Source organism: Sardina pilchardus, chromosome 1 (assembly GCF_963854185.1).
Source record: "Sardina pilchardus chromosome 1, fSarPil1.1, whole genome shotgun sequence".
NCBI lineage: Eukaryota > Metazoa > Chordata > Actinopteri > Clupeiformes > Clupeidae > Sardina > Sardina pilchardus.
The window spans coordinates 50,456,122-50,482,940 of record NC_084994.1 but is presented as its reverse complement, the minus strand read 5'-3'; the positions used below and the strand labels follow the sequence as shown (position 1 = coordinate 50,482,940).

At 41.3% G+C, this 26,819-nt stretch overlaps 5 protein-coding genes across 9 annotated transcripts; 2 read left to right on the top strand and 3 right to left on the bottom strand.

Moving 5' to 3' along the window:
• Positions 1-4,202, top strand: knop1 (lysine-rich nucleolar protein 1). Of its 3 annotated transcripts, none has more exons than XM_062548676.1 (5): positions 1-210; positions 729-2,156; positions 2,804-2,866; positions 3,399-3,452; positions 3,540-4,202. In XM_062548676.1, exons 2-5 carry the CDS (start codon positions 729-731, stop codon positions 3,843-3,845), a joined length of 1,851 nt encoding a protein of 616 aa, XP_062404660.1. In that variant the 5' UTR covers positions 1-210; the 3' UTR covers positions 3,846-4,202. The 3 variants fall into 3 exon arrangements, with proteins under 3 accessions (XP_062404660.1, XP_062404651.1, XP_062404669.1); XM_062548667.1 differs by having other exon boundaries at positions 2,804-2,887; XM_062548685.1 differs by lacking the exon at positions 2,804-2,866.
• Positions 4,203-4,309: 107 nt separating this feature from the next.
• Positions 4,310-7,177, bottom strand: exosc1 (exosome component 1). 2 transcript variants are annotated; one of them, XM_062548695.1, is made up of 8 exons: positions 7,060-7,177; positions 6,287-6,402; positions 6,005-6,079; positions 5,789-5,877; positions 5,628-5,661; positions 5,456-5,506; positions 5,185-5,269; positions 4,310-4,874 (listed from the first exon to the last, which is right to left on the bottom strand). In XM_062548695.1, exons 1-8 carry the CDS (start codon positions 7,085-7,087, stop codon positions 4,753-4,755), a joined length of 600 nt encoding a protein of 199 aa, XP_062404679.1. In that variant the 5' UTR covers positions 7,088-7,177; the 3' UTR covers positions 4,310-4,752. The 2 variants fall into 2 exon arrangements, with proteins under 2 accessions (XP_062404679.1, XP_062404688.1); XM_062548704.1 differs by having other exon boundaries at positions 4,310-4,859.
• A 233-nt stretch (positions 7,178-7,410) lies between these two features.
• pgam1b (phosphoglycerate mutase 1b) lies at positions 7,411-9,889 on the bottom strand. Its single transcript, XM_062548654.1, has 4 exons — positions 9,562-9,889; positions 8,895-9,169; positions 8,523-8,703; positions 7,411-8,230 (listed from the first exon to the last, which is right to left on the bottom strand). The coding sequence occupies exons 1-4, from the start codon at positions 9,698-9,700 to the stop codon at positions 8,061-8,063; spliced, it is 765 nt and encodes a 254-aa protein (XP_062404638.1). The 5' UTR covers positions 9,701-9,889; the 3' UTR covers positions 7,411-8,060.
• Positions 9,890-10,062: 173 nt separating this feature from the next.
• On the bottom strand, positions 10,063-14,883 carry cdc25d (cell division cycle 25 homolog d). Of its 2 annotated transcripts, none has more exons than XM_062548635.1 (11): positions 14,614-14,883; positions 13,980-14,068; positions 12,829-12,865; positions 12,706-12,736; positions 12,422-12,577; positions 12,206-12,307; positions 12,000-12,059; positions 11,235-11,333; positions 10,817-11,022; positions 10,583-10,700; positions 10,063-10,455 (listed from the first exon to the last, which is right to left on the bottom strand). In XM_062548635.1, the coding sequence occupies exons 1-11, from the start codon at positions 14,739-14,741 to the stop codon at positions 10,321-10,323; spliced, it is 1,161 nt and encodes a 386-aa protein (XP_062404619.1). In that variant the 5' UTR covers positions 14,742-14,883; the 3' UTR covers positions 10,063-10,320. The 2 variants fall into 2 exon arrangements, with proteins under 2 accessions (XP_062404619.1, XP_062404627.1); XM_062548643.1 differs by having other exon boundaries at positions 12,428-12,577.
• A 1,840-nt stretch (positions 14,884-16,723) lies between these two features.
• pi4k2a (phosphatidylinositol 4-kinase type 2 alpha) lies at positions 16,724-26,818 on the top strand. The gene is made up of 9 exons (XM_062548602.1): positions 16,724-17,186; positions 18,610-18,810; positions 19,510-19,641; positions 23,792-23,945; positions 24,028-24,089; positions 24,227-24,326; positions 24,454-24,587; positions 25,587-25,646; positions 25,742-26,818. The coding sequence occupies exons 1-9, from the start codon at positions 16,848-16,850 to the stop codon at positions 25,901-25,903; spliced, it is 1,344 nt and encodes a 447-aa protein (XP_062404586.1). The 5' UTR covers positions 16,724-16,847; the 3' UTR covers positions 25,904-26,818.
• Position 26,819: the final 1 nt, after the last annotated feature.

The following is a 26,819-nucleotide window of genomic DNA, read 5'->3' as shown; positions in this document are numbered from 1 at the left end:
TGTCCATGCGCGAGGAAGACTTTTCACGTGTTGCGAGCTGGTTGCGAGCTGGTTGCGAGCATACACAGTGTTTGCGAGGGTTAGCTGGTGTTGCTTGCCAATTCATGCTGAAGTATAAAACAAATCTTTCATAATATATTTTTTTGCGATAGTTTAACGACTAACGGGTTGGAGAGTCGTCCGTTGGGATCTCTATAAATTAACTTAACGGTAGGTAATGTTAGCCCATTCATGTGAGCACATTTGTGACTGTTTATTAGGCTAATGATGTAAAGCTTTGGACATTAAAAGTCTCACCATACATTAAGATTTGGTGTAAGTAGGTTTCTTACTTGTAAATGCATGAAGTTACAGCATAGTTCTGTAGTGTATTTGGTTGAATACTTTGTTTGAGTTACCCAAAGAAGACCATCCAGTTTTCTGAAATCACTCATGGAAGTGTGTGATTGTGAAGATGGCACACTCAATGTTTTGTTTAGTTTCTTTCCATCTATATTTGTAAAAATAAGTGCAATGTACAAAGTAAAATAATGCAAATGCATACAGATGACCAAATTGTGTTAACGTGGCAAGCCAATGGGTGATGACACATTTCATTCTACATCCTGAAAATGAATGATCTATGTATTGTTTAACTTAAAACTTTTATATAACTTAACTTTTAAGAAATGAATGATGTGAACCAATATAACATATCTTTTGTGTTGTGTTTTGCTGAGATGCTTCAGATGGCAAAAGATAAGACTGCAGTTAAAGACAAAAAACGAGATAAGGGAAAGAAGCGAAGCCCTGAGGAGGTGACCAAGGTGCTGTCCATGGATGAGGAGGTCATGAACAGGGAAGGGGAGCCCAGTTCCGCCAAGAGAAAGAAAAAGAGAAAAGAGGTGGTCGAGGAAGATCATGTGCAAAGTGACGTCATTGAGAGTGAAGTGAAGATAGAAACAGGAGAAAAGAAGAAAAAGAAAAAGAAGAAAAGCTCCAGTGACATCAGTGAAGACACAGAGTCAATCATCATAGTGGACCTCACTGAAATAGAGGAGCAGCCTGCAGATGCTGAGGTGAAGGAGGAGGAGAAGAAGAAGAAAAAGAAAAAGAAGAAAAGCTCCAGTGACATCAGTGAAGACACAGAGTCAATCATCATAGTGGACCTCACTGAAATAGAGGAGCAGCCTGCAGATGCTGAGGTGAAGGAGGAGGAGAAGAAGAAGAAAAAGAAAAAGAAATCGCAAAGTAAAGAGGACATCAATTCTGAAGAGGGTGTACCACCAGACTGTGAAGGTGGAAAGAAGAAAAAGAATGGGGAGGCATTAACAACGGTAAAGGATTGTGACATTTCTGCCTTTGACTCTGCAGAGAAAGACTCGGTGGAAACACCAAAAAAGACGAAGAAAAAGAAAAAAAGATTAGCTGACGAAAATAACGGTGGCATTGAAGGGAATGGGTTTGAGAACGGGGAGGCATTTACAACTGTAAAGGATTGTGACATTTCTGCCTTTGACTCTGCAGAGAAAGCCTCGGTGGAAACACCAAAAAAGACGAAGAAAAAGAAAAAAAGATTAGCTGACGAGAATAACGGTGGCATCGAAGAGAATGGGTCTGAGAACACTAATAGACAGAAGGCAGATATTGAGGGAGAGGTCACTGTTGAAGAACGAAAGAAAGAAAAGAAGAAGAAGAAAAAACAGGAGAGCCTAGAAGAAGATGCATGCATAACAACAGAACACAAGAAAGAGAAAAAGAAAAAGAAAGACAGCAGTCATGTGAAGGATATGGCTAACACTGCCACAGAATCCCAACTAGAAACACTAGAAGAGAAAAACATGGATGGCAAGACAAAAAAGGGCAAAAAGAAAACAGATATCTCTGAAGCGCATGAGCTACAGAACAACATGCAAGGGGAAAAGAAAAAACAGAAAAAGAAAAAGGCTGAAGAAGTGGAACCAACTCAACAGCTTGTTGACGAAGAGAAGGACAAGGGAGACGCCACTGAAGCTGTAAATCAGAAGAAGAGGAAAAAGAGCAAAAATGATTCTTCAAAGACGTGTATAGAAGTGGAGACACCAACACCGAAGAAGAAAAAGAACATATCTGAAGAGAGCACTCCAGCAAAGACGATCAAGGAGGAAAAGAATCAGTCAGTAGAGGAACATCAAGAGGTGAATATGGCCTGACCGATATCTGCAACTGATGTGATGGCGTATGTGACCGTAGATCTTGGATATGCTGAGGTGAAATGCCGATGTACAATATGTAGGCTAATAAAATCTTATAATATAATGTATAGGCTAGTTATACAAAGTAAACACATCATATTATCATTATCTTTGTTGTATTCAATTCAAACAAATAAATGGCACTCACAGCCCTGCAGAAACAGAGCTAATGCTGTCAATATTGTGATATGAAAAAATGCTCTGATACACAAGAATGATCACAATATATAAGCTGCTATGCAATATCATGATATACAGTATGCAATACGATTGCAATGGGGGCACAGCCCTACTCCACACCATCCATATTATTGTTCCATTACAATGGGCTACAGGACTGATCTGAGGAAGGGCTTGTCCTGAAATGTCCGTTAAATGTTGCTCTGGAGCTACTGGTGTGCAAACTTTTGTAGTTACTACAGGACTGACGAAGTTACTGTGGTAACATGACGCTGAATACTGATCTGGAAGTTCATGTCTGTGTTGCAGTTTTTGCATGTTATCACTGAGAAAATAGCAATAACTGAGATTGATGTATAAATGGCACTTTCACTGGGATTCAAATTTAAATATTTTCCCTGTGTTTACAGGTGACTGAAGTGGTCTTTTTGTCAGAGAAGCCTGGTAACTCGGATGAAATTTTGATTGACCAGGTATCTGCTGAGGGACAAAAGGTGTTAGTCTAGCCTTATGTTCATTTGGGCTTGAACAGTTTGAAGTGTTTGTCGTTGTGCAATACTCTAACATCTTAAAGGTCGCAATTGTTTGTGTTTATGTTTATTTCATTTTTTTAGCAGACGCTTTTGTCCAAAACAACATTCCTCATATTTGAAACAAGGATCAATCTAAACACACCAGAGTTAGATCACCCCTACCTTCAGTATTCCTAGAGAAACTCCATGCAAGGTTTTGTTTTTGTTAGGGGGAAAGGCTGTCCCCACTTTGATTATTGACAGTTTTCAGAATGGGTAGCTAGTGGCCGAGATGATTGCTGAATATGACCAGTGTTATAGGCTTAAAATGCTGTGAAATCAGACTGTCCCTTTCATTCCTCTGAACATTAAATGAATGGCTTTAACCACTCCTAATCAATGTAGGATAGAAGCGCAGACAAGTAATTCTATTTGGGGATATACTTGTGTCAACACTTCATCGCATAATGGGGTAAACTGTGTATCATTTCAGGAACGACGGTTGGCCCTTCAAAGAGAAATTGACCAGGAATCACAGCCAAAATCAGTAAGTCCTTCAGTTAACTAGTAACTGTGACACATTTTGATCTATTCTGAATGTCTTTGAAAATACTAAATTTTACTTTTTTGTTAGACTTTTGGACAGTGGGGCAGTGCCACTTTTGACAGTTCAGACAAACAGCAGAAGTTCTTGCGACTGATGGGCGGCTTCAAGAAAGGCAATCAGCCAGCTGCATCGGGTGTTGGACGGCCAAACATGGCATTGGGGAAGGAGGAACAACAGAGCTTGCAACAGAAACTCCTGGGACAGTTTGAGTGTGCGCAAAATCGTAGAATGGACTTCACGAACAAAGGAGCAGGACTTGGATTCACCGCGCCAAGCAATAAGAAGTTTTCCATCGATGTGAATTCCAGCCGCTCAATTAAATTTGATGACTGACTATGCTCAGGTGTCCGTCCATTCGGTTTGATGGGACTGAAATGTAACTCTGGGTCAAGATGACCTGATGTTTTCCTGGCTGACAGAAAACAAGAAAGGTCCTTGCTAAAGAGGAGATATTTGTACTGCACGTCAAGTAATGGGGTCTTGTCAGTCTGGGCTGTTGACACAGTTGTGAAGCAGGCCTTGGCAGGCGTCTCAGGAATCCTTATTAGCTACATGAGCCTAGTTCTTATGGACTCCCGGCTACATCGAGAGGACATTCTTTTGAGTGCAGTGGCAATATGTTGTATGACTGAATTGTAATGAATATTATGAATTGTATGTGTTTGTAATTAATACAGTTCTGTAAAATCAGTGAAATCGTGAGGTTGAGAGATTTTCCAACTACAAATTGTTTCACTAACCATTTCATTTAGTATATCACCAAGTACCAAAACATCATCCTTGGGATTAAACTAAACTTTGCCATGCTGGGACATCAATTTATTTTTTACCAAAGAAGACATGAACTCTTAGCTTATACATAGACATGAATAGCTCTGAAATAGTAAAAAAAAAGAATGAAGAGGAAAAGGTAAGAAATAAAATGATGGAACCCAAGTGTTCCCAATCTCTCGATAGTACTCGAGGTTAAAACAAGAAAACTTTGCCGCCATATTGACCGGTCACTTGAAAATGTCTTTTCCTTGAACCTCTGGTTGCTGTTCTGCCATGGAAGTCTTCATGTTTGTTTCTAATCATTCCAGAAGAACATTGTACTGGTTTTGTTGGAAAACACCAGGTCTGATGCGTGGAACCCTTCGGACTTGTGGCTCATGGTCCACGCTGTCGCTGTCGTTGCATTCGTGTTGTTGATGTGGGAAGCTGTGTGTTCCGGGGGAGCTGGAGGGCATGTCGGCGCTGTTCACGCCTGCAGGTACTCAGGCTGTACCCGCGCCACCTTGCGGAACTCCTTGGCGTGGGTGCGCGGACACTGCATCTCGCACCAGCTGACGGGCACCATCTGAGCACCTGAGAGGATGAGAGCTGTTGTGAAGAGCTTTGTCTTGAGAAAACTATTTGGTGGCAAAAAAAGTTTGTGACAGACAGGACACAAAAGCTTTGGGAGCATGTTACAGTTAATATTGTTTTCAAATGGGTGCCAGGGGTGTTATGCAAGCTAAAATGTTGGGTGGGCACAATAATAATGTATATGTGTTGCACTTCATTTAAGTCACATGCACATGCTCACCTAGCTATATCAGATTGACTTGAAAAAAAGTCAAAAACCAACATGTCTATACCCGTTTTCCAGTTCTTGTCTTTTGCGACAAATAGTTTTGCTGTGTGTTCTCACCTGCTTCACTGTGGGCCACCACAACACCGAGCTCATTTTCTGCTGTTGTCAAGAGATAATTGGACTGCACATCACCAAGGGAGATCTAATACGTTGGTCAAGGTTTAGAACTGCAACAGGTATGATACTCCAATAATGGACAAATGTTACAAATCTTCACCTGTACAGAGAAAACCGACCCGGTCTTCATGGCACTCAGATGATGCACACTGTTACTTACTTATGCTAATCTTCATGTTATATGGAACACTGCAATTTATTGAAAGGATACCACTTTTGCAAGGACGATATCACCAGGTCGAAAGCATTTATAGGTTTCAACCTGAAGCAGAATGAACATGTTATTAAGATTGTCTTGATCAATACAACCAGCCAAATACACCAGGCATCAAAAGGAATATTTAAAGGAATTGTAAGTAGACATTTTGGTGTCTGTCTATCACCTTGTCTTTTTCTGTTGCTCTTACATCTTCTTTCCTTTAAAGAGTCAAAGACAAAAGCCAAACAATAAACTAAATTACAGATTATGAGAAACAAATTGTATTACAGATTAAAACAAATGCAATGAAGTTGGCCATCTTAAACAATGCATGTTCCAAGATACCTTATGGTCCCTCTGAACCTGTCCTTCAGTGGGGTGGAACCAACGTAGAGGATGTGAACCTTAGCAAACCTGGGGTTGATACTGGTCACCTATACGGAGAGCAGGAATGCAGTGTAAACATTATGATGTGCGAATAGTATTAAAATGTAGCTTTTGCAATGCAGTTTGTGAGGACCTACATGTGTGATAAGGCAGTGCAAATTACATTGTTCTCACCTTGCAAGTTACTATAGCGCCAACGTCAGGCAATAACTGAGTCTCTGTCTCCTTTACAACAGAGATTACGGGTAGCTGAAAAGATCAGAGAGTAAATCAGAGTTCCTGCAAGACTCTCATACCTCGCAGGTCACAATCGTGCCACGACCTGGAAACAATGCAATCTTACAACTTTTCGCGAGTGAAAACATAATCCCTGACCTTTCAGCACAACCACTAATCCCTGCAGTTGCGCAATATCTTACACTTTCATTTATGAAGTTCACACACACACACACACACCTCCTCTCCTTCGTTTTTTCTCAGCACGTAGCCCGCAAGAGAGGCGAAGATATATCCATGTCTCAAGTACGTGCCCGTCCCGGGTATGCAATCTTCCGTGCTGCAAAGCCTCTCACCTGAAATATTAAATCAGCATTAGATCGATGAGCGAGATCCGCATGTTCAACATCAGGGCACGCCAGGCAGAAAAAAAGTTTACACAATCTTGTAAATAGCATACACATCTGTTCACGCTGAGTCAGCTGATCCACAGTCAGTGTATAATGTCATACTATAACTACGAATTACGCTGTTTTCCCAGTTGACACTGATATCCGCCTGGAGACATTAGCTGAATTATTGGCCAAGGTGGTGCATCAAAACGTTTCATGAAGGAATGTTAGGAACTAACTGTGTTCACGCCCAAGGCAGTGGGCAGGGCTCGACAAACTAGCTGTTTTGTTAATAAGTAGTAAGCGAGAATGAGCAAACCACTATTTTCCTTGACTAAATGTCAAACTAATATCATACAATTGAACACTCCAGATACATACAATGCCAAATGCCAAATGTGTGTCATCATCACAGCCTACTCAGAACGCTGCTACTGAAGCATGCTCAATCCACGTTCTGACACCAGGCAAGTCCATAGTTAGGATACCCAGAAAATCATTAAACAACACTAAGAATTTGTTTCTCAAACGCAAGTTAGATCACTCGTCGAAACTTACTTGCGTCATATCTGTCAAAATAACGCAAATTGGTTCAAGTTTGAGTATTTTAAACGCACTTACCTGGAACACACAGCTTCATCGGCGACATGTTTTCAAGCAGACACGAGTCATCGCCAATTGGCTGAATACAGAAGGCCTTGCTTTCCTGTAATTGGTTACTCGATCAATGACGTTTTAGCAGTCCCCATACGCCATATTTGTTGAGGCATACTGTGCGTGCACAACTCTTGCCTACACATTAGGTCCTACCAGAGCCCTGGCCCTACTTACAAATTGCAACATATAAAGAATACTTAATATAAATATGACGTCTACATAGAAAATGTGTAAATCTTTGCAGAAAGGTAACTATTTACTGAAACACACATCAGTGAAATGTTGAAAGTAGCCACAGCAAGGACAAAATGAGAATATTTTTTTTTATATAATCAAGATTTACTCTTTCTTTTAATACAGCATTTTGTCTTCTCGTTTATGACATGACACAAGTTAAAGGTGTTTCAAACAATGGAATGCAGCATACAATATAGCGTCCAAAGCACTTTTTTCACATAATCTTCTAAATTCAGTCACAGTTGGGGCTGGAAAACAATATGCTTAAGGAGAGGCTAGTGAATTGTCAAAACATCAGTGCACAAAGACTTGTTTTTACATGAAGCATGTTTGCATTTTTTTAACTGCAATGTCTTGGTATTGCCTGCTTATTGTCACAAAGACATACAAGTATCACATATTTGGAAGCATCAATTTCATTTTATTTTCAATCTTTACGTATGTACTTTTAAAGCACTGTCATTTGTGATACTTTTCTGGCGTACATTTACAATATAGGCCTATTGTTTGAAATCACTAGACATAATTCCATGCACCTCTTATATAAAATGTAGCCTAGGCTATGGCTTGTGTGGTCAATAAGTGACAGTGAAATACAGGCTACGAATTAGGAGGTGAACTAGCAGTGTGTAGACTATGTTTGGATTATCTTCCATGAATGTGTCCAGAAAGATTGTTGTTTCACCATAACACTACTAGCGTTGTGCTACTATCTTTTTTCTTTCCCTCTATTTCTTGGCCTTGCCTTGTGCCGCCACAGCTGCCATGGCTTTCTGCACTGTCTCTTCGTCTCCCAGGAACTGCATGGGACTGACAGGCTTCAGGTTCTTGTCCAGCTCATACAGGATGGGGATACCAGTGGGTAAGTTCAGCTCCATGATGTCTTCATCTGACATCCCTATGGAAAGGCAGAATACAGATGCAAATATAGTCATACATACAGACTTAATTAATGTGATATATCATGTTAAATGAATTTCCCCTTGGGGATCAATAAAGTATCTATCTATCTATCTATCTATCTAAATGGCCTATCTTTTTAGAGTCTAGTTTTTAACTAAATAATGCATGTTCAGTAACTTAATCTTATTCAGATGGAGTGAGTAAATCTGATTATCCATGTAGGCCTAATTTTAGATTACAACTATAGCCTACTAATTGGTGCAATGACAAACTTTCAGGATTCTTACCCTCCAGGTGTTTGACAATGCCTCTCAGACTATTGCCATGAGCAGCAATCAGCACCCTTTTGCCATCTTTGATTTGTGGGACAATTTCGTCGTTCCAGAATGGCAGAGCCCTCGCAATTGTGTCCTTCAGGCTCTCACAGGAAGGTAGTTGGTCATCGGACAGGTCAGCGTAGCGACGGTCCTACAAAACATGAACACTCTGTATAGTAAGGTAAACAACAGGGGTCCAACTAAAGACACATTTCATTTATACATTTTATACCAAATGTGTTATAACACATATTGGAACATATGAGGCTTGCATGTAGCCAATTCATATCTATGGAATAACTTTAACAGTAGAGTTGTAATGCCCTCTGCCATGTGGTTCACCTTGCTGATATTGGTGTAGAAGTCATGATCCTCATCCATGGGTGGAGGAGGAATGTCAAATGACCGTCTCCAGATCTTCACTTGGGCCTCACCATGCTTCTCAGCTGTTTCAGCTTTGTTCAGCCCAGTCAGACCACCGTAGTGCCGCTCATTCAGACGCCAGGTTCGGTGCACTGGTAGCCACATCTGGTCAGTCTGTTCCAGAACCAACCACAGGGTTCTGATTGCGCGCTTCAGAACTGAGGTGTAGCATATGTCAAATTCAAAGCCGGACTCTATGGATACAAAGGATGAAAGGAATGTCAGACGACACAGATCCACCTGCAGAGCTAGTAGGCCCACATGATGTTCCATATTGAAAATGACAGACTATGGGTGTGTCACTATAGGAATGTTATAGACAGGTCCGCTCTTGCCAAGCAGCCTAACAAATCTAATGCCTATCTTGGCAAAACGTGTTTCTTATTCGGCCTATGTTACAACAACACATTTGACATAGACTATACATTTTCTCATGACATCATTGAACCGCTTCAAGAGGCCTATTCCACACCGCAGTTGTTGTACACAGCTACCTGGTTCTTGCGTAACTACATTCTCATCCAGGCTGAGGCGTGCTTAATCCAAAGCCAAATGAGTCACGGATGCAATTTTTAGGAACCATCACCTTTCAAGGCGAGACCACCTCGCTGGGCCTCCTGGACTCCAGTGTCACTTAAGTCGGCATCAAACCAGCCGCAGAAGCGGTTTTCCTGGTTCCAGCAGCTCTCGCCATGACGAATTAACACCAGCTTGTAAGCGGCCATCCTTAAAGGTTTCCTTGCGTCGCAGTATTTCCGGTAACTGAAGAACACGGCGTTCCTCTTAGAATGCTTCGAAAATATGCGCAACAGCTCAGTGCGACACAGTCTGCTGGTCACCCGTGGATCAGAATATAGGATGCTGACGGGTAATTTTGGTTCCCACAGAGATGTCCGAGCGCACGACCGCAGACGTGCTCGTTCGCAATGTCTGTTATGTCGCGAGAAAGCGCTTCCTGACCATCTAAACCAATCAGGATTCTACCACAGGAGCCAGCCAATGCTTATTTCCGTAAATCAGTTGTTCAAGTGCCTGACCTTCGGTGACAGAGGGTTGTCAGCCAATGGCCAAAATGTTGTATTTAAGCATCTTTTATTATCGTTCGGATTTATACATCTTTTTTGTGTAAGAATGGCCCTACGTTTTTTGATGTCCTATACAGACATTTGTCATCTGCTCATGGGTACACCACACGCGCGGGGACGCGCACACACGGGACACACACTACAATAGTTTGTTTAATTAAGATGTAAAAAAAAATGCAGACTATCATCAAGCCTCCATCCTTCAAAACCCAGTCTCTGTTTACATTCAACAACTGTTCAGCAAGATAGAAGTTGTTTCATCAGTTATTTGTTTTAGGTGTTGTAGTAAAGTTTTGACGTCGTCTAGCTGTTTTCTTCTTCTGTCTAAATCCTTTCAGTTGCTCTCTGAAGTCCCGATGACGCATTGGCACATACCCCTTCGGGTCACAAAGGTCCTGTTGAATACAAAACAATAGTCACACTGTGGGTGCAGGTCAAAGAGATCATGTTGGGAAAATGACAGAAAATTGATGACTGACAAAAGAAGTAAGTTAAGTTGTGTGGTTATTCATGCTGTCATACCGGAAAGCATGTGAAAAATTGTTTGTAGCCTCCATGTAAGAGATACACCTCAGGATGGTAGAGATGAGGATATACACATGAGTGCAGATTCCGGTCCAGTTTTCTCAAGTATTTACATCTAAGGCACAAGACATGTGTGTATTACTGTAGTTTTCCCATATCATGTTATAATGCATCAAGGCATTGAGGGCATCTCTGAGGATCTGCAGTGATAGGAGAAAATTATGTTCTCACAGCCGTGGTCCCCTCTTTGAAGACAATTCACAGTGAAATATCAAAAGCTTCCTTTGTGACTTGCTCTGCAAAGGTGATAGAGCTCCTGGCCCTGTCTCTGGAGAGCTGGAGTTCTGCTCCTCAGGTGAACGGGAAAACTGACCAAGGGTGAGGCCATGATGAAAAGCCTTCTGGACCTGAGCTTCTGTGTGAAGGTTCACCGCACCCTACCAGACAGTGACGGGGATTTGTGATGTACATGAAAAAATAACATGTACAACAACTATTAACACACTCAGATCCTTATATGACAAACTACTCTACAATGTATCATAGCACTACTGAACAGCATGGTCATTGCATGATATTAAGAGATTAAATGACGACAAAATGTGCCTGTATCTCTCATTGTCTTTCAAGTGCAATATAGTAATTCTACCTTAATGTGACCTCCTAGATATTCGTAAGGGTAGCGGCAATCAATGATGAGGAAATCCTCCACTGTTGACTCAAACTCTCCATTCAATAGTGAAGCCACCTAGTGGACAGGAAGACTTGAGATGGGGGTTGCACAAATAAATCATTGCATTTCGGAAAGAATGTATTTGTAATACATAATATCACTGATGTTTTGATGTGATAAAAAAATGTAAGGTAGGCTATGAATTTTAAGGCCAAAACACTTGCAAGATTTTTGCAACAGCTGATGCCTGATAATGTCTGAAAACCCAGCTCTTCAGAGAACATCTCACTACTACAGACAATTGCACTCATTGATGCACTTCTTACGCTCATTGATGCACTTATTGTGGTTTTTAATGTTGTTAGAGTTGCTCTTAAAACCTTAAATGTTTTTACCATGTTGTAAGTCGCTTTGGTTAAAGCGTCAGCCAAATGTAATGATGCATGAGAGTGTGGTTTTCAATGTTGTTTTCACAGGCTGAATTAAAGCATGTTTTTGGTGCTCACCTGTCACCATGCTAGCTTGCAACCTTGATTATTACACATAATATTACTTATAGCATATGACTATGTAACTATGCTGTAAAAACAGTGTAGCCAAACACATTGTGTAAGCAAAAGTTACAACAGCTGGTTTGGGCTCAGATGAAGCACGAGGCACAGAGTTATGGGTATGTATAATGTTACACTGCACTTCATGTGTTATTATCAAAAGATAATCCGCATAGGAGATCATTCTTACTGTATTGGCTGATACACAATGAAGATCTTGATCCACTTCTTCAATGGGAAGAACATGCATCTGAGAAAAGCATAGACCATATAGACACACAATCACAGTTTTTACTGAATCTTTGTCAGGAACAGATTATATCACATTGCCTGAATTCCAATAAACTGCTTGACATGAATCCAATTCAAGACCATTTGCAAGTTCGCTTGACCCACCTTGCTGAAGTCTCCTATAAGGTGGTTTCCAATCAGTGATTCTAGAATCTGATTCCGGCTGGGATGGTGTTTGGACCTGACTCGGCCCAAGGAGAGCAATGCCTGCAGAGTTCAAATGAAATGTTTTCACAAACCGGGCTTATGGGGGGAGAGAGCAGAGTAGCTTGGTCCATAAGGAGCACCTTTAACTTCAGCTAATCAATAAAAGTGATGTACTGTAACCATGTCATCCACTGGCGCCACCGTGCCTGCCTCCTCTTGGGAGAGTGTGCCCTCTGCTGGAGATGTATTGTACTGCTCCTTGGCCAAAGAGATGACCTCTTGATTCACTGTTTTTGGAAAACGTGACGACAGCTTCACACGCACACTCCTCTGTTTGGATTGTGCAAAGAGATTCGTTCATTAGCTGTGAGACATTTGTTATCTTTGTTACCACTGACTTTGGTCGGTGTGAAAAGTTTTCAGTGAGGTTGTTTAATAAGTTTAAATCATTTGCTTACCCGTTTTGGAGCTGAGTATTCAGGTGAAAACCTACCAGAGAGAAAGAAATGTATACTAAAACACTGTGGTAATGCTGTTGAAATGCCCTTTGATTTTCAATACAATGTAACTCATGTTCTTACCTCTCTCTGCTTTCAATATCTTCGGTGGAGTTCCTCACTGGAAATAAGAAGGCTTTTAGAAATCAATGATTAATTACAACATAAGACAAGCAACTGTGTTTGAAAAGAGCACAGGATATTTTAATAACATCTAGCATTGTCCATAGCGATACATTCAAATGAATCCTCAATATGAGCGGTCAGTAACTGTTAAAATGGACGTAGGCCTACATAATTCGGTTAGTTTTTGTCAAATTTTGAATATGCCGTTACTTAAAGAAACCTGGTTATTGATATCAATACTATACCAACAATTAAGTTGCATGTAGGTAGCCAGCTGCAGTCCAGGATAAGGTGCAGCCTATAGGCCTACACAGAACAGAGACCCGGTTTATTTCGGCATAGCCTACTCCAGTTCAGATAGCTAGCATAAACCAAATTTCTCAATAACTGGCTCAATAAGATGGGGTTCTTATGTGGCTCTGAAATATATATATTTTTCTGTTTACACAAAATACTACTTCAAAATCCTGCTCATAATCAGGATACTGAAGTGCATGCATGCATATTCAATTCAATTCATTCAATTCAATTCAATTTTCAACATAAGACATGGGGGGGGGGGGGGGGGCATATTTAGTCCCAGGAGAGGGAGGAGGGGGCTGGGGGCATATTTGTATTCAAAAGGCGAATAGCCTCAAAGGTAAAGGTCGCCTTCCTCCTGTTAGTCCTAGCAAGAGGACAGCGCAGACGCCTGCCAGAGGGCAGCCATTCAAAAACTCCATGTAAAACATGAGAGTTGGATTTTTACGGATTATGTGGCTTTAATTTTTTGATTTGCCAGATGTATCTGACTATATAACCATGTAGATAAATTAACCCTTTTGCACCACATATGACAGTTTGCTCTGAATATTTATTACCAGAAAAAAAAGAGATGAGATGAACAAGATGACTGTGCAAAGCATGTGCATCATCCTTTCTGTCATTGAGAGGTGAATAATTGTTTTTGACAACAAAATATCTGGATTGTAAGCATTTCATTTTTTTTTATTACAAAATATCAACATATTTCTGTCAAACTTTCTATCCACCCCTTTTTCGCTGCACTTGTGATGTTTTGATGTGCATTATATGCAAAGATGTGATTTAATCCTTAGACATGCCCAAACCTGTTGGCGTCCCCAACTGTCTCTTGTACAAGGCTCCAGGGGGGGAATGTGAGTCTGGCGTCTGCTGAAGATCTCTCCATGGAATATTCCTGGAAATTACACATATGATATTTCACAGGGTTAGGTTCGCTGTAGGCTGTATGGGTCTATCTTTAATTATCTAGCATGGCTAATAGCCTAGGCTATAAAATGGGTTTGACAACAATAATGATATATCTATGAAAAGTTATGGGTGTATTTGCATAGGCTACATCACCAATGAATGCCCTTGTTATAGGCCTAAGCTTTCTGAAGCATATTGCCCTACTGACATCATAGCCTCTAATTACATTGAAGACTGGACTGGCACACCATGCAAGCTTAACTTGCAGTCAAAATATGAATCAACGTTTACATTATTGACTATAAGGTGTGAATTATAACATGGGCAGTTAAACTTACAATAAGGGGGAGATAAATGCACCATGTAGCCTAGCCTACTGCAATAATGAATTAATTGCATTTAAAATGTATCCATGCTCCTGATGTGAGTGTTGAATCACATTTAAGAAACTTGCAATTGAGACTAACTAGTAACCTGCACAGAGACATGTGAATAAGAGTCATACACCGGCATTGCACAGACTAAACTCACGTATCCTGACAGTGAAGACTGTAGAAAAGAAGAGTCAGATCTGAGACAGGTGAAGAAGAGTTTCCCGCAGGTGAAAGGCTTTGCGGAGACATTCCATCATTCCAAGTATTCAAAGGGCTGACGTCCATCTTGTAGGCCTAGATTATTCTTTTGTGGCCACACGCCTTTTCTGTTTTCATCACCACAGCGTTCACCTCTGTGATCTGATGAAAATCCCTGTCCAAGTCAGGATTTCTGGTCTCATGTTGCTACAACAAACATGCGCTTGCACCCTCCTCCCACTCCCCTGAGGCGATGTCGACCCGCCTCAAACACGACTGTAGCCGCGCTGTCAATTTTGAATTTCAGTGTGACTGTGCGCCGCGCAACTTTCCACAAGCGCTTCCATAAATCCAGAGCAGTGGCGGTTTAAGGTACGGGCGAACCGGGCGGTATCTTGTATGGGGCGGCACGAGCGCTTAACCTTATGAGCCCGACTGACGCAAAGTGCGTCAAAAAACACTCATGGGCGCGCTCGTGGATCTCGCCTGTAGAGTAATTCAGTCTAGAACCGCCACTGATCCAGAGCAAATCCAAAATGCGTAACGTAGAGTAGAATGATTTGGAAGTGAATGGAAAATAAAAAAAACTGGTATGGACATGACTTTTTGAAGTTATTGGCACTATGAAAATGATCCCGTAGCCTATTTCACCTAGGCTATTTCAGGGAATGGGCTAAAGACGATGTTATAATGATTGGATCATATGAAGTGCAAAAAAGATGATAGCGGCGCGCACGTTCGAAAAAAACTTGTCACTGGTAGCCCCCTTAACAGTGTTAGGCCTATTTGGACAGTAGGCTAAAAGGTCTGAACTACATTTTAATTCAGATGGCCACGATAGTCAGAACATTGGAAACTGACAGAATAAACAGCTATTTGCATTGTATGCTCTGATAATATAGCCTATAGGCCTAATGATAGTAGGCTAGCTTAATCAGGTTATAGTCAAGTCAAGTCAAGTCACATTTATTTATAAAGCGCATTTTTGTATAGGCCTACACAAAGTGCATAACCCAGGTTATGATAACAATAATAGCCTAATATAGGCCTACAGCTTATAGTGGTAGTCGTAACTCGTAATATCACATGTTATAGCCTAGCCTTGATAGCCTAGATATATTATTAAAAAAAAGAACATCACTCGGGATTGTCGAAGAGGACCATCAAATAGAGGAATGGCCATGTCAGGCAGGCTTTAAGATGCTTAAGATGCATGTCACCTCCTTATGGCAGGCTACAGCCTTCTTGATGAAGTGTGTCACCGATTTGGTGCCACGTACTTCAAAACTAAAGCTTCCCGCTAGCTTGAGTTGAGCTTAAAGGGATAGTTCGGGTTTTAATGTGGGTTAGTGATATATTTGCACCACAAAAACGTTGTCCAGGAAAAATTCAAACCTCGTTATCACTGGCACTATTTTTCTCGATTCCTATCACTGCGCGCTACTGACAGCTGGACAACGTTTTTGTGGTGCAAATATATCACTCTTTTGAACGCATATGGTTTAAACACTTTACTTTCGTGACCCCAGCAACTTGCCGGACTACTTTCTTCAGCATCAAAAACGATCAAAAACCGGCTGGATCTCGGCTCACAGGACGCTCTCGGGGGGTAAGTCAGTGCTGATGCACAACGTTGCTGACAGGGAACCCATATAACTTCGTATCTTAAAACCCGAACTATCCCTTTAATTCAAAAGCCCAATTTAGGTGCTGAAATTTAGTCTAAACAATCCACCACAAACGTTGAACAACAAAGAGTGAATAGAGGCAATAACCAGATTGTAGGCCCTTGAATTGACCAGAGACGTGGCATTGTCAACATCTCAAATAATAGCTCGGAAGGACTTGCGAATCAAAGATTAACTAGCTCCATCCCCGATGCTTCCGTAGGAAATTATCTCTACCACACTACCAAATAATTTCTGCGACTCAACTGAAGTGTTGTGCCGTATCACGTGTATAGAGTGGGCGTTACGAAAACAGCCAATCAAAACATGTGACAATGCTGATTGGTCTAATCAGTAGTCAATCATTTCAAGTTTCCGGAAGCTGACTGTCATGTGACTTGTTTGTTGAAGATTTGTGCTGTTATACATAAAGAAGCATCATTGTGGGGTTACAGACAGAAATCCCTGGACTGCTTTCCCCTTTTCCCCTTTTGGCTACCATTCCATTTTTCTCCCCTACGCTGGAATGGACGAGACTAGCCCACTAGTGTCCCCTTTACGGGATTCAACTGATTTTAGCTATTGTCCCACTGAGCCTACGAGTCCCCGAGGCGGATTTGGAGGAACACCGGGCTCAGTCGTCCGCATTCCGGCAGGGAGTCCTGGAAGAAGCCGTGAACGGCAGCCACTTTTGGATCGAGACCGAGGAGGGTCTCCACGGGATCCACACAGCAATGAATTCCCCGAAGATCCAGAGTTTCGGGAGATTATTAGGAAAGCAGAGCGTGCTATCGAGGAGGGAATCTACCCGGAGCGCATCTATCAAGGATCTAGTGGAAGTTACTTCGTAAAAGATTCGCATGGGGTAAGACATTTCAGAGAAGGAAACACTTTCGTTATTTATGAAAATCTAGATGTTTCGTATGGCTGGATAGTTCCGTTATCGGCAATGTCCATGGCGCAACACCTAACCTTGTTTGCCAACCAGCTGGCTGCCGCTAACAAGATGACGTAGAAGGAAGTTTTAAGCAAGTCAAACGAAGTTAGCGTTTTCAATAGTACCTGTGGTCAGCATAACAGGTTCAATATTCAACCACATTGTATGGTAAACATCCATATTAACGTGTTACAGTGTTGCAATTTGTCTCTCCCCGCTTTCAATGTAGCAAGCTAACGTAGCAGCTGTGTCATCGCAGGAAAAAAGTCTAATGTTAACATTAGCGAAATCATTTGCTGAACAATAACGTTGACCATCCAAATTGCATTTATTTACGCAACTGGCAAATCAAATGATCTCAAATGATGCGAGTGGCAGGTTAGATAATGTTACAGAAATGAAACCTTGGGTGTTTTTTTGGGGGAGGACTGAAACCCATCCAGACTGTTGTTGTATTTTCATGTTCCTCGTATAAACGAAAACATAAGCACTGATGCTACTTATGTAGCCCACTTTCCCTGTGAAACATCATGGAACGAGCGGCAGCAGGTCGTCTGTGAAGTAGCCTAACGCCACATCTGCCCTGTTTTTTGGTGCAGTAGGCCTATCTCTGACCCAGAGTTTGACCTTTGCCATGAGTTGGCTGAAATTCACTGACTATTGTATCGTGGATGAACAGTCAAGGTGACGAGACTACTTCATGTAAGGCTACAGTTTTATGGACAAACTGTCCCATGATGGTTCTGGTTGGAATGAGTAACTGAACATGAGTGTGTCTGTGCGCGTGTTAATTAAGCAACAGCATACTGCAATACTCATGCTTTCAGGATACATAGTCACTCACACAGTAATATGAAATGGTCATGTGTCCGCTCACTGTTGCAATGGCAGATTCAAGAAGTGGCTGAACTATGAAGCCAGGCCAAAGCTGGCAAACTTGGGCAGAATATATGTTATGCGTCAAGTGGCTGTGTAAAATATTTCTCCCATTCAACACACGCGCACAGTTCAGCTGTGAACAGATGCCCTTTGCCCTTTGCCCATATGTTTTTGAAATGTGCATCCTGGGGTGCCTCTCATGTAAAGTGTATACGTCCTCCCTCGCTCCTCGGGCCTCGATCCTCACTGATCTACATAAAGAAAGATAGACGAAGGGATAGACTATCGTTGTTGCTCAGTGAGGATCGAGGCCCGAGGAGCGAGGGAGGACGTATAAACTTTACATGAGAGGCACCTTAGGAGTCACATACTCTTCGGCTTCTTTTTCTGTCATGTAGGCCTAGCCATTGAAAGCTCTTAAAAGCTGTCATCAAAAAGCTCTTTATCTAATCCACCTCCCTACCCCATGCAGAAAATCATTGGTGTGTTCAAGCCTAAGAATGAGGAACCTTACGGCCAGCTGAACCCCAAATGGACCAAGTGGCTGCAGAAGCTCTGTTGTCCGTGCTGCTTCGGCCGAGACTGCCTGGTGCTCAACCAGGGCTACCTCTCAGAGGCCGGAGCCAGTCTGGTGGACCAGAAGCTGGAGCTCAACATCGTGCCACGGACCAAAGTAAGTAGAACAGGGACGTGGGAGGGTGGCATGAGCATCAAAGGGTTATATGCGGTGAATTCAACTCATTCAAAGGTAGCTATTTGTGGACAGCAAGATGGGCGCTTTGATGGAATGTGGTTTATTTTGACAAATAAGGATTAAATACCTGCTCAGGGCAACGGGTTCTACCCAAAAAAAGCTTCCAGCTAAAATTGAATTATGAAGCTGGCAGGCAAGCTTGTTTGTCAGGGTGGTGTTTTGTTTATGATTCTATCAAGCTGTCTTGTGTTTGCGTTTGTAAATACGTTGACTTGTTGTTTGTATGCTATGAATAAGTGCTGTGTGAAGGGACACCTCTTACTGATTTATTTCATCGGCCGGTCGGGGATCTCTGGAGCACAAGTGGAGCTCTTAGATATAAACTGCTCACTGCATCAAAGCAAATGTCACATTGCAAACTGTAAGATCAATGTGCATTCACTGGCAGACAGTCAGTGATTAGATTAGAATCTCTGTCCCGTAGTGTGTAGTCTTGTATGGATGCTTAAACCACATGACTTCATTTAACATGCATTTACAACAGTTCAATTAGTTTCAGGCTGCACGGTTGCTAGCCCACTTGATTCACGAGTTTCCTGAACCAACAGATTGCTTTAGTTACTCCACAGAAAAGGCTTCAGATCTAAAATGGCAGCGTCACTTTTTTCTCTCTCCTAGGTTGTCTACTTGGCAAGTGAAACATTCAATTATAATGCCATAGACAGAGTGAAGTCTCGAGGAAAGCGCCTGGCTCTGGAGAAAGTTCCCAAAGTGGGACAGCGCTTCCACCGCATTGGCTTGCCTCCAAAGGTAGGCCCCATTGGATGGACATTCACCACATGTCATGTTGCCTTAATTGCCGCTGATGTTTGAATGCCTGTAGGAACCACGTTATGGCACCCAAGACTTAGCCTTTTTTTAGTCCTGTACCAAGTTATGATTAGTTACAGATCTTTATGTTGAATAATGAGGTCATGACTTCTTACCTTCAAAAATTACTTGTAGCTTGTTATTAAGCACTACACTGTACATAAATGCACAGACAACAGTTTGGAAATGAGCTATATGTGTGTTATTCTGTGATTTTATATTTACACAAAACATTGAAAAGAATTATGCGCCTCTAGACAGTTTGAAAGCATTTGTACTTTGTGGATAACTTCGAGCTCTTTTTGAAGACGGGTGTAGTTTTATACCACCAACAACTGTTTGGGGTGTGGAGTGATTTTCTCCTTTAAATGCTCCGTTAAAGTATAAGCATTCCCATTCTCAAGATAAAACACGCAGCTGTACTTAAAACTTTGATCGGGCCATATACAAAGAAAATATGAATTGTACTGACACTGTTTTGTCAAATACGTTTGTGCTTTTTAATGGATTCTAATAGCTGGCTGTTGGGCATATTGTGTAATTGTGGTTTTAGAAGTGGAACCTACCTGTAAAGAAAACAGAACTGTTACTACTGATAGAACCTGTAGACCAATTGCATTTCCATAGAGGGAAATCAGATGGTTAGAGTGGGCAGCCAGTTAATGTAGAGCAGAGAGGAACAAATGCCCTTCACGGTTTCATTTTTGATTTGTATAAAATGTGAGATGAATCAACAGTAGAATTTTGCATTGACAAAACAGAGAGAGATTAACTCAAAAAATCCAAAATCCCCTTGCACAGCCAATTAAATTGGGTCGTTGGGTGCTGGTGACTTGCAGGTTTACGATTACTAAAAAAAAAAAAAAAAGGATCACCGCACACCATTGGACTACACTTTTAAACTTTTATTTCTGAGCAACGCATTCCACCATGCGCTTCCTCAGGCTCTGCAGAAATAAGAGTTTAAAAGTGTAGTCCAATGGTGTGCGGTGATCCTTTATTCCTTTTTATTGAGAGAGATTACATTAGATATTAGAGATTAGAGATATTAGTGATTAATCACGCAAGGTGTATGATAGACGTTCTCATTGTTGACTGTAGTGCAAGTTCTAACAATGCCCTTTTTGAATGTGTATTTTAGGGGGGGGGTTGCTTTTATTCAGAAAGCACAGTGAATAGTGAAAAGTGACTGTGAGTGAGTGTGATGGGGGATAAGATAAGATAAGATAAGATAATCCTTTAATTGTCTCCCAAAGGAGAAATTTGCATTGTTACATCGTCCAGACAGTGACCGGGGGTCAGATTTGAGCTGACTGTTTTTTGCCACATTTCCTCCCAGCAAAGAACATTGTTGACAACAGTGCTTGTGTTAGTTGGCCTCTTAGTCCAGTAGTAATAGGGTCAAACCCGGAACAAATTAGTAACAAGCTGAATTTTTCAGGATATGTTCAGAATACCTTTAGGAATAACATACTAAAAGTCCCCGTGAATCCCCCTTGTGCTCTCTGAGATATTCAAGATGGCGTCCAAAATTGCCGTAATTTGGAGATTTTTCCTTATTTCAGGCTTAAAACCTAATACAAATGCAATTAAAAGGTCAAAATATATGTTTTATAGGGCAAGTAAGTCAATTTCATCATTAGTTTATTGAATGGAGACATTTCATAATAATACAGTTACCTCCATAAGTATTGGAACACATGCTAAAGTTGACTGTATAAAATCGTCTTTTGGAAATTGATCTTAATGCCTTAAATGGAAAAAATGAGGAAATATCCAACCTTTAAGGACATCAATTTTGTTTGTGAATAAGTATATATCATAATGGTTTTTATTTCAGTTAGCCTATTAGCTGGTTTCATTCTCATTGAGCTCAATGCAATTCAAACCAGCTAATAGGCTAACTGAAATAAAACCATGCTAATCACTTGTATGGTGAAAGGTTATATGATGATGTGGGGTTATTTTAATTCCAAAGGCCAAGGGTTCTTTATCAGGGTGCATAGTGTCCTGAATGGATCCATTTATTTAAAATAAATAAATGAATAAAAAATCGTCCTGCCTCTATGGGAATGTTAACACATAGGGTTAACATAGGCGTTCCAATACTTATGACCCCTGTATTTTAAGGAAAACATTTATTTATTTACGATACATTATTCATTCAGAAAGATATTTCCTTTTTTTTTCATTTAAGGCATTAAGATCAATTTTCAAAAGATGATTTTATATAGTCAACTTAGCATGTGTTCCAATACTTATGGTCGGAGGGGACTGTACATCACCAGTCATCATCCTCATCATCAGAAACTGGTCTTGATTCTTCAGTTTCTTCATCATCTAGTCAAGATGACAGAGTTGGTCTTCCTTTGCATCCAACTTGCACATAATCCGTGCATAACTCCTTACAGATAATGCATGTCTCCGTCACTGTCGCTGAATGACTCTGATGTCAAAAATCTAATATCTATAGACTGTGACCGTGACAATTTATGTGTGAACTCCCACTGAGCTCAGGACTTCACAAGTTCACATTTAAGAATGTTCACAGTACTGTAAATGCGTGTAGGTTTCCAAGAAGAAATTACAATCAAGGATTGAAATGACAAAAAAAGTCATTATTTGCATAATGAATACCTCTCGTATACTGTATGTTTATGAAATGGCTTTATTACTTGATGTTTAGGACGTTATGTACAAGTATAATATTATATGCTATATGAGGTCAGCATTATATATGATATTATGTGCTATTATATTACAAAGGTTATAGAGGGAAAATTGTTGTCTGATTGTTTGTCTAACTGTGCGTTCACACCAAGAGCTACCAAAGTTGCAAGATTGCTTTTGTAGCTGTAAAATGCAGCTGCTACATAATAATTATGAAGTTGCTCATGACATGAGAGATTTTAACCTTCAATTTCAATTCTCTTAACTCAATTTTTGTTAGAAAATGTAAGATAATCTGCTATTTTATATAGCTTATAATAATAATAATAATAATAACAATAATGTATAAAATTGTATTGTATCGTGACCTTAATATCGTGTAGCCTATCGTATCGTGGATTGAGTGCATCATTACATCCCTACTTTTAACTTTTTTTTAGTCGCTCTAGTCGCCCAAATTTTGCCGCTGGTCGCTTTTGTTGCTTTAGTCGCTCGTCTCCATTCAAAGTCAATTGCTTGCGGTGATTTCGCAGCTTTGGTCACTCTTGGTGTCAAGGCACGGTTACATTATGTTCCATCTCACAATCATGTCGACTATCAAATTTGTATGTAGCCTACATTTTTGTGTCATTGTCACATTAATGATCTTGTAATCTTGGTTAACTTTAATTTTAGCAGTGTGTCAATGGTGAATTTGGATTCCTTGTATGAGAAAACATATTTCATGGTTCCATCCAGGACACTATGCACCCTGATAAAGTCCCCTTGGCCTTTGGAATAAAAAATAACCCCACATCATCACATAGCCTTCAACATACCAAGAGATTAGCATGGTTTTATTTCAGTTAGCCTATTAGCTGGTTTGAATTGCATTGAGCTCAATGAGAATGAAACCAGCTAATAGCTTAACTGAAATTAAACCATTATGATACTTATTCACAAACAAAATTTATGTCCTTAAAGGTTGGATATATCCTCATTTTTTCCATTTAAGGCATTAAGATCAATTTCCAAAAGACGATTTTATACAGTCAACTTTAGCATGTGTTCCAATACTTATGGAGATAACTGTATTATTATGAAATGTCTCCATTCAAGAAACTAATGATGAACTTGACTTACTTAGCCTAAAAAACACATATTTTGACCTTTTAATTGCATTTGTATTAGGTTTTAAGCCTGAGATGCGGAAAAATCTCCAAATAGCGGCCATTTTGGACGCCATCTTGAATATCTCAGAGAGCACAAGGGGGATTCACGGGGACTTTTAGTATGTTATTCCTAAAGGTATTCTGAACATATCCTGAAAAAATCAGCTTGTTACTAATTTGTTCCGGGTTTGACTCTATTTTGAGCTAATGCTCTTGGACTATCTAGTATGTGAGGAAGAATGCACCTTCACTTTGTCCCTCTTGTGCAGGTTGGCTCTTTCCAGCTCTTCGTGGATGGATATAAGGATGCCGATTTCTGGTTGCGGCGCTTTGAGGCTGAGCCTCTGCCAGAGAACACCAACCGTCAGCTGCAGCTTCAGTTTGAGCGACTGGTGGTTCTCGATTACATCATCAGGAACACTGGTAATGAAGGCAATAATGTGGACACTCTAGTTTTGAGAAATAGGATTTGCTCTCTTTATTCAACTGCTGTGTTTCTTAACAGATAGAGGAAATGACAACTGGCTGATTAAATATGATTGTCCCATGGACACCTCAGGCAACCGGGTAAAGACTTACACTCTAATATGCTGTTTCGTTGTCTCTTGTCAGTAGTTGGGACTCTTACTTCCCTTTTGCGTGTGTTTCTGTTCTTGTATTTCACAACGGTCCTCCTAATATCTTAACCTCTTCTATAATTACAGGACACTGATTGGGTTGTCGTGAAGGATCCGATTATTAAGTTGGCGGCCATAGACAATGGCCTCGCTTTCCCTTTGAAACATCCGGACTCCTGGAGAGCTTGTAAGCTACACACAGTGCTTCAGCCCTTATTCACCAGTCTACAATGTCAACATAGTGTTTCTCCTTACATAAGCCTGTGTCTTTTGCTAATACAAGGGAACTGTTTTTATTTATTTTTTTACCACAGATCCATTTTACTGGGCATGGTTGGCTCAGGCTAAAGTGCCCTTCTCTCAAGAAATTAGAGACCTCGTTCTGCCTAAACTGTCTGACCCAAACTTCATCAAGGACTTGGAAGAGGATCTATATGAGCTATTTAAGGTGAGAGGTGAAATGAAATATCGAGCCAACATTAAAGTATGTACTCAAAGGTGTAATTTCAATTTCAATTTAATGTCGCTTATAGAGCGCCAATACATTACACATGTCTCAAGGCGCTTTACAGAGTGTTAGACATTCAAAGAGAGCCCATGAGTAACAGGGGCAAGGAAAAACTCCCTAGAATTGGAGATACATATAGGAAGAAACCTCAGACAGACCCACGACTCAAGGGCCCAACCCATCTGCCTTGGGTCAGTTACAGTACAGTCATTTGTAGTTTGAAAGTTACAATGAGAATGAACGTTCAAATAGTCCAGTGTAGGGAATAAATTGTCCATTAGTAATCCATTAGTTATTTCGGAAGGTGATGGGTCGCTGAGATCCGAGGGCCAAAGATTCGGGCAGGGAACCACAGCAGGCGATGGTAGGGCAGTCATAGGGATGTGACTTCAGGTGTGATGAGGGACAGGCACAGAGATGGTTGATGGCTGGTAATGGTTTACCTCACAGGTGAGGTATAGGGGAAAGGGAAGAGAAATAGAGTGTGTTAGTATTACTGTAAGTCATATTAAGTATTAATAAGTATATCAATGGTGATATAAATGGTTATACTATAGAGGGTTTACAAAACGCTTTTACACACCTCTTTTGTGGGGACAGGTGCGTAGGAATAGGTTACCCAGTTAAACCCGAAGAGGCATCCCGCACATCGTCCACCACGCATGCAAACATCCACCCATCCACCACGCACGCAACATCCACCCACCCACAATGCCCCCCCCAATGCCTCCCCCCCAGGCGAACCCACACACCACCCCCGAACCGCGCGTCGGAGCAGCATGGCTGAGCATGGCCAGCCAGAGTCCGCCCACAGGCGGCGCCACCCATCCGCAGACAACCCCCCACCACCATCCGCGAGCAGAGAGAACGGGGCCCGCGCCAGCCCCACCTGTCTGTAATGTGTTTCTATTTGATAATGTTTTTGTTTTGCTTCTTCAGAAAGATCCTGGTTTTGACCGAGGACAGTTCCATAAGCAAGTATCTGTTATGAGAGGCCAGGTGAGTGTCAAAAGTAGAGCCAGACTTTGTTTATGTATCAGCATCTGCCGTCCATGTGGACTAGTCTGACCATTGCTCCTCTTGGACTGGTGCAGATTCTGAACCTGAGCCAGGCGCTGAAGGACGCCAAGACTCCTCTGCAGCTGGTCCAGATGCCCCCGGTGATCGTGGAGACGGCCCGCGCCCCGCAGCGCGCCAACAGCGAGTCCTACACACAGAGTTTCCAGAGCAGGCGGCCGTTCTTCACCTGGTGGTGAGGTGCGTATGGTGAGTGTGGGCCAGGAAGCGGGCCAGCACCATATACCTCTGCTAGCACCTTCTCTTGTGACGCGAGGGAGGACTGGAGAGAGTGGACAGCTTAAGTGATGGCGCAAGAGGCGGGTGGAGAGAGGGGGAGGAAGAGAAATGGAGTGAGAGAAAGGTGGCCTGTTTCTGTCTCTCGCTTTTCTTCTGTTTCTTCCTTTTTTGTTGTCTGTCCATCCTGCTGTAAAGGAAGTTTGCCTTGAAAAAAAAAAAAAAGATTACTTTAACCGTCAAGACTGTCAGTCATCTTTGGACTAATCCATACTAAACCTCCAGAGACTGGCATCTGGAGAAACGTAACAGTGAAGGACGTCGATTCTTGTTGTTCTCGGACGAGGTGAAATGGACCCGCATGATTCCTGTGAGTTGTTGATGCTTTATTGATCACTGTATACGTGGAGGTTGATCTGCTGCATTTATTTCCACACCATCTGTCTGAATAGATGCATGCTCATCAAGATGGGTCTCCATAGTTACCTTGGCCTGTTTGCCAAGCGGAACACGGGCTTCTAGGGATACTGCTGATGTGCACACGCGCTCTGTCTTCATGTTTTCTCTTTTCTACTCACATTACACATTTGATTAGGAAGGAACAGACTTACGCTAAAGACTGCTTGCTGCAGGAGGAAATACAGACTTGCCCCAAATGCCATTCCAAATGGTTTTCTGTTGTAGGGTACTGATCTATTTCAAAGGAGATAATGTGACGTTATGGAAGGGCCTTCTGGTAGATTGGTTGTCCCCCTTTTTTTTTTTAATACAATCTGTATTTGCTGTCACCTGAAACTGACCCACATGTATTGTGACAACACACTGTATAATTTGTATGTAATGTATTTAATGTAAAATTATATGACTATAACAAACAAT

Coding starts and splice junctions, on each gene's coding strand:
- knop1 (XM_062548667.1), top strand. CDS start 729: ATGGCAAAAGATAAGACTGCAGTTAAAGACAAAAAACGAGATAAGGGA. Junction 2,888..3,398: donor TATCTGCTGAGGGACAAAAG/GTGTTAGTCTAG, acceptor GTATCATTTCAG/GAACGACGGTTGGCCCTTCA. Junction 3,453..3,539: donor AGGAATCACAGCCAAAATCA/GTAAGTCCTTCA, acceptor CTTTTTTGTTAG/ACTTTTGGACAGTGGGGCAG.
- exosc1 (XM_062548695.1), bottom strand. CDS start 7,087: ATGTCGCCGATGAAGCTGTGTGTTCCAG. Junction 6,080..6,286: donor GAAAAAACGAAGGAGAGGAG/GTGTGTGTGTGT, acceptor TGATCTTTTCAG/CTACCCGTAATCTCTGTTGT. Junction 5,662..5,788: donor AGGTTCAGAGGGACCATAAG/GTATCTTGGAAC, acceptor GACTCTTTAAAG/GAAAGAAGATGTAAGAGCAA.
- pgam1b (XM_062548654.1), bottom strand. CDS start 9,700: ATGGCCGCTTACAAGCTGGTGTTAATTCGTCATGGCGAGAGCTGCTGG. Junction 9,170..9,561: donor AGGTGGTCTCGCCTTGAAAG/GTGATGGTTCCT, acceptor TTGTATCCATAG/AGTCCGGCTTTGAATTTGAC. Junction 8,704..8,894: donor TCTACACCAATATCAGCAAG/GTGAACCACATG, acceptor CATGTTTTGTAG/GACCGTCGCTACGCTGACCT.
- cdc25d (XM_062548635.1), bottom strand. CDS start 14,741: ATGGACGTCAGCCCTTTGAATACTTGGAATGATGGAATGTCTCCGCAA. Junction 14,069..14,613: donor AGTCTTCACTGTCAGGATAC/GTGAGTTTAGTC, acceptor TGTAATTTCCAG/GAATATTCCATGGAGAGATC. Junction 12,578..12,705: donor AATACTCAGCTCCAAAACGG/GTAAGCAAATGA, acceptor CAATCCAAACAG/AGGAGTGTGCGTGTGAAGCT.
- pi4k2a (XM_062548602.1), top strand. CDS start 16,848: ATGGACGAGACTAGCCCACTAGTGTCCCCTTTACGGGATTCAACTGAT. Junction 18,811..19,509: donor ACATCGTGCCACGGACCAAA/GTAAGTAGAACA, acceptor TCTCTCTCCTAG/GTTGTCTACTTGGCAAGTGA. Junction 24,090..24,226: donor TGGACACCTCAGGCAACCGG/GTAAAGACTTAC, acceptor CTATAATTACAG/GACACTGATTGGGTTGTCGT.